General features: G+C 33.9%; 1 protein-coding gene across 2 annotated transcripts; it reads right to left on the bottom strand.

The window, feature by feature from the left end:
• Positions 1-2,810: 2,810 nt before the first annotated feature.
• On the bottom strand, positions 2,811-8,187 carry LOC101213225 (2Fe-2S ferredoxin). 2 transcript variants are annotated; one of them, XM_004150421.3, is made up of 8 exons: positions 7,866-8,187; positions 7,398-7,463; positions 6,021-6,088; positions 4,626-4,735; positions 4,127-4,233; positions 3,917-3,966; positions 3,756-3,838; positions 2,811-3,184 (listed from the first exon to the last, which is right to left on the bottom strand). In XM_004150421.3, exons 2-8 carry the CDS (start codon positions 7,453-7,455, stop codon positions 3,070-3,072), a joined length of 591 nt encoding a protein of 196 aa, XP_004150469.1. In that variant the 5' UTR covers positions 7,456-7,463; positions 7,866-8,187; the 3' UTR covers positions 2,811-3,069. The 2 variants fall into 2 exon arrangements, with proteins under 2 accessions (XP_004150469.1, XP_031744686.1); XM_031888826.1 differs by having other exon boundaries at positions 7,398-7,466; positions 7,866-8,172.
• Positions 8,188-11,432: the final 3,245 nt, after the last annotated feature.

The following is an 11,432-nucleotide window of genomic DNA, read 5'->3' as shown; positions in this document are numbered from 1 at the left end:
ACAAGTTAGGAAAAAAATGGAAGATGGATTCTTCCCTCTTCAGACTCTAAGCCTTCACTTTACAATCTGACCGAAGAGGAAGAAAAAAAAAAGTTCTTTATAGACGGTGGAAAGGCTATTCCTTTCCAACTATCTTTAGAGTTTTGGTATGTTCATACCTCCTTTGAAACTGTGTAGGATGAGACATTTTATAGACAACTTTTGGTGGAAAATTATTCTTCTCATTGCTTGTATCAAAAGTAATCTATGTAAACATATTGTATCACTCCAACTACTACTTTTGTCTTCTAGCGAACTATTTCTCACTTTCTGATATGACCTTCTCACTAAGTCTTTTCGCGAGTTTCCTTAAAATTTGCTAGCTTCTTCTTTTTTATCGCAAATTTGCGTTAAGATACTAAAAACATGGTGAAACAGGCATGCGAGCTTTTGCAAGGTATATTTCTAAATACTTATGCATTTTCAATCATAATCATGGCATTTTGATATACTTCATGTTTTAGCCTCATTATTCTATAAAAGATGTTACAATAACTTTTGATATACTTCAGGGGGATACGTGCATTTATGGAATTCTGTTAATTTTGACTCTGCCCATGATTCTAGGATAGTTCGTATATTCAAAGTACTTTTATTGGATCCATCATGGGGCAAACTCATGTGGATTTGAGAAATACAGTGAGTATTTTATATAAACCATGTTTCGACATTATTAAATAAACCATGAGCATCTAAGACTTAATAATCCATGAGCATCTAAGACATTTTTATAGCAGTAGTTTTTTCACTTTTTTACGATTTTTCTATTTCACCAATCTTAATTAAATTTTGCTATTTATCCAAAATAAACCGTTTTGCTATTTTTCTGGTCAGCCCTTACCGGTACAATATCATCTAGCACATACCTAAACTGACCGAGGAAATAAAAATCCAACTATAATTGGACTTTCATCACACTTACAAAATGAACTTTTATTCATTTTATGAAAAATCTACATATATTTTAATAAAAGAGTTTTTGTTTTACCATATTGGTTCTAGGATCGATTGCTGGAATTAAAGAATTGAGATATTATTGATATTGGATGTTTCAAGTTGTCTCCATTTCCATTTGATTGGCTTGCTTTTATATTTTTAACTTCATTTTTGTTTTAAAACCGGAGTACTAGTTTTCTTTTCTTTGAGAGAGAGAATTACGAGATAAAAATAGAATATTATGGTAAAATCCTTAATCTGTAAGGATTAGAATTAGCTGCTTTTATTAATTAGAATTAAGATTAGTTTCTTTCATTAAATAGGATAAGAATTATATAGAATATTTGTCTGCTTGTATTCCCAACTTCTAAACATTAATAAAATTAGGTTTACATCATAAACTCATAAAAAAAAAATCATAAAAAAAAAAAGTAGGTTCACGTGACATATGCAAAGTCACAACTCCCAAGCACATGATGAAGCTCTTCAATAGCTCCCTTACAAAGACAATACCACTCAGACCTCACCAAATTCAGCATTTTCCTTGACACCTTGTCTACGGTACTCACTATTCATCATGCCATGATGGGCTTTCCAGACCAAATGTTTCATCTTAGAATCTTTTATCTTCCACATCAAGACAAAAACCTACTTTCTCAAGGGAGAATGGTTGACCAAATAAAGGAAGAAAGAATGACAATAAAACCCTCCAAAGGGTTAACTTAATATCCCTTCTACCAGCACAACACTAAACCTCCCTCAATGAGGAAAGAAGGCCAACAATATTGCTCGTTTCTTTATTAGAAAAAGAACGTGAGGAATAACTGAGCCAAAAACAACCACCACCGAAGCATTCTTCAAGAAAGACAACCAGAACATAACAAAGAGGACTCACAAAACCACAAATCTTCTAGAAAAGAGTATGTCTCCCATTCCCTGACCGAACAACGAATAAATTGAGACACGAGAGGAACTCCCTACAATTTCTCTATATGAAGACCTATTGTGTTGTTGACCCCAATCAGGGTCCATTCTAAAGGGAACAATTCAAACCTAAGATAACCTTGCGCCCCAGAACATTGTATTCCTAATAAAAGTGCAACAACCATTTGGCTAAATGTGACTACGAGCTCTCAAGTTTACCATACCAAACCCCCCAAAAGTCCACAAGTTTTGAAGCCTATACGTTTGATGCATCATTTATTTATAAACATGTATTGAACATTTATTAAACATATTAAAAGCACAATAATATAGAACAAAAACAATAAATTAAATGCAAATACATCAAGCTCGTTTCTTTCAGCATATAAATTTATATACTTAAATAACTTCTGATTTTTAATTGTGTCCACGTCCTTAATTTGTCAAAAAAGTTTTGCCACTACATCCACATCCTTCTTTCTTTAAAGTACAATCAATCTTGTGTACTATTTTTCTAGACAACACATATTTATTTCAAACTTTTCTTCTCCAGTCCAACTACTGCGCTGAGGTGGAAAGATAAAAATTTCTGATCTCTATCAATTACGCTATGTTTAAGTCAACTGAAAGGTAATAATGAGTTCAAAAACATACGGAAAACATAACTACAAAGCATACTTTTCTTTTGTAAACGTTTACTACTACGTAAAATTCTCATTTGTATTCATTTTAGTTTGAAATAAGTACTCTTGAAATTTCTGTAAAACATGTTACAACAAGTCTTTCAAATATGAGCATATAGCTCAATGGTTAAGATATCACTACCTTCAAGGTGGATGATCAAATGCGCCCACAAGCAGATGCCCACCAGAGAGTGGAAAAGAGAAACGAAACAGAAGAAAACAAAGAAATGAAGGATCACCAAGAACTTTTAAATAACTTATTGACCTGAAGTCCGAGCTTAGTCAAAAAATTTAAATATTTCTTTCTTTTATGGAATTTGATCATCACATATCAGCTACATTTCCAAAAGAATAGAAGATAAATGTAGTCAATTCTCAAAACAGTTTCTAACATATTTTGAAACATGAAAGCAGAGATAAATTGGCTCATGAGGCAAAACTAGCGGGTTAAACCTTGTTTGCTCCTCCTCTGATTGTGGCAAAATGCTTAGTGTGGCTTTGGAGTAAAGCCATCAACAGCAAAATTTCTGGTAGCTGCAGGAATGGCTAAACGAATTCCATCAAGTTCAGGCTTTGCAATAACTTGACATCCCAAACGAGACCTGCAGTATCCCAATGAAGTAAATACCAACAAAAGTAGGTTGACAGATCATTTGATCTATGACGTATATTCATCAGTTTTCATATGTCACAGTGAAAGGCAAACAAAAACAATTCAACATATCATTTAATCTATGGAGATGGTCATTATTTTCAGTTTTGTCAAAGCTCCAATTTCATCTCTACCTTTCAAAATTTTAGAATTGGTACTAAAAATACCTTTCAAATCGAATGGCAAAGGGCGATGTGGCACTTGAACAAATATGACGACGGGAGTTTGCAGCTCTTTTTATGATTAGATATTCAACTTTGCTTGCATTAAAAACTCATGTGGCGAAATATTTTCACTTGACGTTTCATATCTCACCCAATACAGTATAATGTTTGTTTGAAATGTCACATTATCATCTAGTTATTCAATTTCTAGAATGTCATTGAAGAGAAATTTGATTGAAATGTTTTAAAACATCAGGGTGGAATTATAACTTTCAGTGAAATTAAATGAATGGTCTAGACTCCAAATATCAAAGGATATATCAAATTAAGTCATAAATTTATGAGCAAGGAACTCACGTTTCTGTAAGCCCGAATGCTAGATCCAACATGTCATTCTCCTCATCAACTGGTTCTTCTATTTTATTGTAGTAGTCCATATCCTGACATGATTTAATCAGATTTTACACAAAATTCCAGTCTAGAATTGTTCAGAGAGAGAGAGAGAGAGAGCAACTTACCATCACTATAACATGACAAGTTGAACAAGCTAGTGAACCTTCGCAAGCTCCTGGTTTGAGAGATAAAATAGTTTCTAGTGATGAAACAAAAACTCAAGAGCCACATGCCATAATGTACTACGTTTAGCTATGTAAAATAAATGCTTAAATCACAGGAAACGGAGGATAGCGCTTGAGCTTTTTCAGGAGGGGGCGAATCAAAATCCTTACCTTCAAGTTCTATATCGTTTTGATGAGCAGCTTCTAACATGGACATTCCAACAGGAACTCTAATTTGTTGCTCTTCTCCATCCTTAAGGACAAACGTGACAGATATCCTGCAAATCACAGTTTCTGGTAGAGAAGAATCAACAGAATAACTCAAATGCAGACCACAGAGAAACTTTTAAGTTATGTTTTTACTTGGTATGTCAGTCTATATTATTTAACGCCAAATCGGTAACATAATTTACAAGAGAAGATATTGTCTTCAGCTTGACATTGAAAAAGTAAAGTTGCCTAGCATTTTCATTTTCCTAATGGTATTCTCGTGAATAAAGATTTTGGATGTAAAAATCAGTTGTATAATCAATTGTAGTCTTTGTTTTGTTTCCTCTCATGAACTTTGATTATTAGACTCATTCATTATATCAATGAATACTCTTGTTTTCGATTCAAAGAAGGGAAAGAAAAAAAAAAAGAATAAATGTTAAAGGCTGAAAGAACTTACGTTTCTTTTGATTCATTCTCTTCATTAGAGCCATTCTGGGGACCTGAGGTAGAATACAGACGTTGTTCCTGCCATTTGAAACCTTGAAGCACCTGAACTTGTGCCTGTGGCTGAGAAAAGAAAATAAAGAATTACTAACCTCTAATAACAACAAGCATGCAACCAGGTCCCATTAACAAATTGAAGCATCTTTTATAATTATAAATTACCTACCCAAATTCAACTTTATTCTAGAATCTATAGCCTATTTACTCTTAACGATGGCTAAGGATCCCATTGTTACTAACCTACAATAATAAATATAGCACACATATCAAGTCCCACTAAAAAATTGAAGTATCCTCCATAAGTATCATTTATCTACCCAAATTCAACTTTATTCTAGAATCTTCCTATTTGTCCTTATTATGGCTGAAATATAATAAGTATCAAACCACCGATTCGCCCAAAAGCTTAAGCTGGTTGACGGCAAATTTAATTATATATCACCAACACTCCCCCTCACTTGTGGGCTTCAAATATTTGAAAGGCCCAACAAGTGGAAATCAATTTTAATTGCAGAAGTTCGAACACGGGACCTCCATGGACCACCCACTCTTATACCATATTGAACCGCCAGTTCACCCAAAAGCATAAGTTGGTGATTGAAGGCAAGTTTAATTATATATCACCAACAATAAGAAATGTATTAAGACAAAAAAAAAAATTATCACAAATATTAAATAATAAATTTTAAGTCACAGCAAAGATCAGAATTCTCATGATTTTTTTTTTTTTAAATAATAAATCTGGAATAGCTTCCAACTCCCAATTGAGATGAAATGATGGATGTTTCTTTGCTTATAGGAACCATTTGTAGAAAATAGCAAGTGCAAAGAGAAAAACAACCAAAAGCCCAAGGGAAACAAAGTTAATTTCAAAATAATCTAGAGATATATGCTCGTGAAGAAAACACACGCAGACGACAAAGTCCAAAATTCCAATTGACATTGATTAATTTTTCTTTGATGATAAATTCCACACTTGATCACAAATTGAAAGCATACCTAATATTAAAATTCTTAAGCAAATATAACAAGCAAGGAAAATAGCTTACCACATCCAGTTAAGGGGAAATCTTACCATGTGTGGGTAGACATTCAAACCTCTACCTTTTGATCAAAGATATATTCTTTTATAAGAAACGGAGATATATTGGCCTATGATTAAAATGCTTAGGTTTGCAATTAAAGAGATATTATAATCCCAAAAGTTCATGTCTTGGCCAATGAACTAATGTAGCTAATGCATAATTCACACTAGCTATATATTGTGAACTTGAGCAAACACAATAGTTTGAATATTCAACTAAAAGACAGAAAGAAAATCTTATATCAATCTTAGAAGTTAACTAACCAGAGTTCGTAAGTATTTGAAAAAAGGGCCTCGAACTTGACTTGCTTTAGTCACTAGTAATGATTTCCCTGGTAGAGAACAAAAAGGAATAAAACTAATCAGAAACAACAAACGCTACATCACCTATAACAAGAACTCTAACCCCGGAAAAAAAATAAGCAAAAACAAAAAAATGTGTAGAAAAACTGAGTAAAGGAACCTTGTGCTCTGAAACACTAATACTAAGCATAGCCAACTGTATGGTCTGTATTTAAAGGCGATGAAAGAAAATGAGAACCTCCTCCAAAAACTCTCAATTCCTGGGTAACTTGAATTTTCATAATTTCTTACGGGAATTCTCTAGACCATCTTTTCCTTCATTGTCCTTTGGCTGCTAATGGGTGGTTGATCATTTTCAAGGAGTTGGTGTCGTCTATTTTTTGCCAAGAAGAATCAATCAATGTCTAGTGAAAGTGCTTGAGGGTTGGTGCTTTAAAGGAAAACAAAAGATAGTTCAGCCACGTGCGGTTAAAACTCTTTCTTGGAACCTATGGAAAGAAAGAAACTAAAGGACCTTCAAAGATAAGTTTTATTTTGAATCTTGTCATACGAGTGGCAGCATACTGCCACTTGGTGGCCTGTAATTCACACAGAATTCTTTTGTAATTTAACCTTATTACTTATCCAAATAACACTTTAGCCTTACCATGATTCTTAACAATAGAAAGACTTTACTTTAGTGGCTATCTAGGGAGGGGTTTTCTCTACGACTCTACCCCTCGGCCATAGGGTGTTCTTTTGTCTTTATGTGAATATACTTCTTTGTCTCTTACAAAAGAATAAATTTTAAAAATAAATAAATAAATCTTAAGCAAACAAGTCCTAAACCAACATGACAAGGAATCCAAACCAAAACAATTAGGTCTAACAATCATTTTTCTAATGGAACAAAGAAGAAGATCCTAACTCCACCCTTTAGGTTCTTAAGAATTATCCAGTTGAATTGTGATTGTGAAAGGGTTGTTGAAAGAATAGAAGCGAGGGATAACAATACAAGTTGAAAACTTGGAATTAAAATGACCAAGAAAAAGTGATGAGAAAGTGGGCTTTAACAACTTTTGGAAGGAGCTTTTGTAACTCTATGGCCATCAGAGGACTGTTTTATCCTTCAAATTTGTATCTCTTTATGGTTATTGAAATTACCCTAGGAATGCACACACATGATAATCAATCTTCCTCCCAAAGGCTTCTCACAAAAACTACTGAATAGTGTTCAATCAGAAAGTCAAAAGGCACTCATACTGATGACTTAGAAGACCAGCTAGCATGTCTTCCAAATTGATGTGCACTAAGAAATCAATAATGTACAGTACTTAAAAATGAGAGAAGACGCCATACCTATGAAGAGACCTTTTATCATCCGAACACCATTTCTTGAAAGTTTAAAAAGCGACATAATAATTCCTGCTATTACAACACCATCAGCTAGAAATAGAACAAACATACTTCTCTAATCTATAGATAGCGACAGCATGGACAATAAATTGAACGATAAGCCGAAATGCAATCAAATTGCTATATGCAGTGAAAAGCTTTTCTTCTAATTTTACTAAATTACTCCTAGCTACCAAATGCCTCAAACACCAATGAACCCAACCTCAGACCTATAGTAATAAAGCTGACAATTTAACACAATACAAAAATTGGAAGCAATCCTGTCATCAATCTATAATGTGGGGTGTGCAAAAACGGTGAAGTTTTTTGCTCTACAACATGCATATTTTTCAATCAAACGAAGCCAACAAAGAGAGAATGAAGCCACGAAACACGAATGGCAGAGAAAAGAAACTGGGTTTTGTTGGGTACCTCCGAAATGTCAGCTGGAAGCTGAAACAGAGACTGGCGATGGCTTTCAATCGATTGGAAGAAGGCCTCGCTTTCGAGAGAGACGGAGGTGCGTTTCAGGGCCTCCGCAAGGTAGGAATCAAATTTTGCGTCCAATATAAGTCGGGTTTCAAGTTGGAATGGCCAAGCCGAATCAAGAACTTAACCCTCGGTTGAATGGAGAAACAAAAAAGAAGCAACAAAGAGAAGAAAAAGCATTTGATGGGCGTTAGCGTGGCGGCGTAAGGTCGCGGCAGAGAGAGGGTAAATAGTATAGGGTTCAAGTCCTTTTTTTTCTCTTTCTATTTTACATATTATAATAATAAAGGGCAAAAAAAATAAGAAATTATTATTATAATATAACAATAATTTCTTATTATTATTATAAGAAATAGAATAAATGGTGAGTATTTACGCTATATTTTGGGTTTAGATTAAAATTTTGCTATGGGTCGTAAATTGTTGGTCAATTCTTTTATTTTATAAAATTATAAAATTTCCACTTCACTTTTTTTTCAATTTCTTTAGATGTTTTCTCTAATATTAGTGCTTTTTACAACTCATCCACCAAATATCACTACCTATAGGCAAGGAGAACGTGACACAACGTCACTATTTTATAGGCAACTTAGCAAGCAAGGAGGTGGTATTACATGGTCTCTCTGAGAGGCCACATGTTTGGTCTCTCTAAGAGGCCATGTTTGCCTGACACATAGTGGTGGAAACTAAGAGACTATGTTTGCTTGACACATGATGGACACTAATGGATAATGTTTACTTGACACTTGGTGGACACTAATGGATTATGTTTGCTTGACACACCGAGGACACTAATAAATAATGAGCATCTATATTTTATATTAATATTTATAATAAATTATTATTATTATTAAAGTAAATTAATATTAAAATAACTAATTAATTAAATCATATTTTATTAATATTTCATTCAAGATCATGTACCAAAATATAAAAGCTCTATTTTTATTTTATTTTTTTTCAAACTATTATTTGATTGTTCAAAATCGTGTACCGAATATAAGATATCTTTAAAAATTCGTTGGGATATTGATACATGAACGTTGTTTAGATTTCGTAGTTAAATCTAAACAATCTTGTACCAAAAAATCTTTTGAAAAATCGTTTAGATTTGGTACAAGATCGTTTAGAATGGGTATAAGGGTCTGTGAGCTCCTCCGTCTTCTTATGCTTGGTGATTTGAATTTATGCTAGCTTAATTCTTGTCTTCGCTAGAGACCCTACGTTCTGTCTATTTTCTTTGAATGTTTGACGAAGACGGTCATCTTCCTTGCGACCTTTGCTTTGGTTCCTTCTCCCCTCTTCCTATCTTCTTCTCCTTTCCTCGTCATGCTCGCTTTGCTCCCGCGCTTCCTTCTTCTTCTTTCTTCATCCAACCTTATCCTTTCTTATTCTTGTTTGACCCTTTCTTCTCGTTGGGCCTTCTCCTCTTTTCTTCTTTCTTCCTCTTTCTACTTATCCTCTTCTGCTTTCTTTTTCTTATCTCTTGCTCCCAACTCATCAAGAAACTTCAACACTTGGCTCGCATATTGGGCTGGTACTTTGATCTCGCCTGCCTCACTCGATTTGTCTATTTCCATAATTAGTTTGTTGGTGCCATGCTTAACGTGTTTGTAGTTCAGTTGTTCATCATCCAGTCGCATCGTGTTCACCCCACGTTCTAGATCAGTTAACCCTTGGTAAATGCTTTCTTCCCTTACAAATCATTATTCAGCTTCAAGAACTGGTTCTTTGGTATTTGCCTTGGGTCTCTAGGCTTGCTCTGAATCATGTCTGATGGAATGCAAGTAGGATGAAGACTTCATTATGCTTTTTGGTATCATGTTCATGGTGTTTTGATGGTTTTGATCATGTGGTGGCATGTGTATGGACGAACCATCATTCTTGGAGACAATTTCGAGGCAAAAAGGACTGTTTGGTGATCTATGTTGATTAGCCATGGGAGCTTGCAAGAAAGACGATAAAGCTCTTGGAAAGTGAAGAATTTCAGAAAAAGAGCTTTAGACTTGAGAGAGAAATTCACGCACAGATGCTTAAGAGTTTTTCATAAAAGTTTTCGAGGGTTTAAGCCTCCCTTTTTATAACCCAATTAATCATCATTGCAAAGGACAATGCATTTAATGCACCTGACACAATTTGGCGCATCGTTTCGAAGATCGAAATGACTATTGCAATTATGATGATTCTTCGTAAACCTCACACGCTACATATTAACCTAGGCAGTTCAAACTTTAGGTGGGAAATATTCACTACCTTGCCGCCTAATTACATGTCGCGTGCTTTTACCCTACCCTTATTTCGCATACGACTCTTCCCATATCCTCATAGGCATAAAATAAGCTAACTAAGTTAAGCTAGAAAGCGGTACACAAAGAGATAAAGGAAAACAATAAATGAAAGCGATAAATTGCGAGAAAACAAATAAAATAATAAAGATAAAAGAAAGAAAGAAAAATAAAGCAATAAAGATGCTAAAAATGATGGACTTTGCATATTAATTGTCACTTGTGATACAATACAAACGCATCATTGATGCGTTTTAAGGTAATGTTTATGAAGGCATTTTACATTAAATTCATATAAAAATTAATACGTTCTTTAAAAAAGAATGAGTTAAATATCTTCTAGCTATATCACAAGTTTTCAACTATACATCTAACTAAAGCACATAGAGAGTAAATAACACAATGCACTTTGGTAACCCAGTTCGACAAATATTGCCTACATCTGAAAAGCTTCTTTGCTCAGATAAGGAATATTATTGAGATTTATAATATGTAACTTATCTCAGTGGTTACATTAAATAGTCATATCATAACTAATAATAAAATTAGGCTCCCCTTGAAGGTATGCAAAATCTCTTTTAAGACTAGTTCAGGCTCCTCCTGACTTTGTGAATTGATCCCTCAATACAGCGGTCTTCACATCGACATATTCCTTATCTTTTCATTGATTTCACATCAATCACACAATCTACGTGATAAGATCAATATCAAATATTCATGAAGATCTTCACCTTAAATAGTCTCCTCAGGCAAGTTTGTCTCTTTTTTAGAATCGGATCTTTTTCACGTCATCGCCACAACCACAATCTCTACCTAATATATATGCCCAGAATATATTATGTAGATATCTTCTTCCATATAATAAGGAAACAGATTTATATCAAGATTCCTAAATAATAGGAAAATTTGGTGACTTCATAAAAAGAATTTGATTTTTATTTTAGAATATATTATAAACTATTTGACAAAATATCCTATCATTCTTAATCTTCAAGGTACACCTTGAGTCTTTGACCATTTACCTTAACACATGTTACTCTCATTCAGCGAGGTGATCTTTACAACACCATGTGGAAAGATTTGCTTGACTAGAAATGGTCCTGATCATCGCGAACGAAGCTTACCCGGAAATAAACATAAACATGAATTGAAAAGTAATACCTTTTGTCCTGACTAGAAATGGTCCTGATCATCGCGAACGAAGCTTACCCGAAAATAAACATAA

This window comes from Cucumis sativus, chromosome 7 (assembly GCF_000004075.3).
Source record: "Cucumis sativus cultivar 9930 chromosome 7, Cucumber_9930_V3, whole genome shotgun sequence".
NCBI classification, from domain to species: Eukaryota; Viridiplantae; Streptophyta; class Magnoliopsida; order Cucurbitales; family Cucurbitaceae; genus Cucumis; species Cucumis sativus.
Note: the sequence above shows the minus strand (reverse complement) of the source record. Positions and strands in the feature narration are given on the sequence as shown.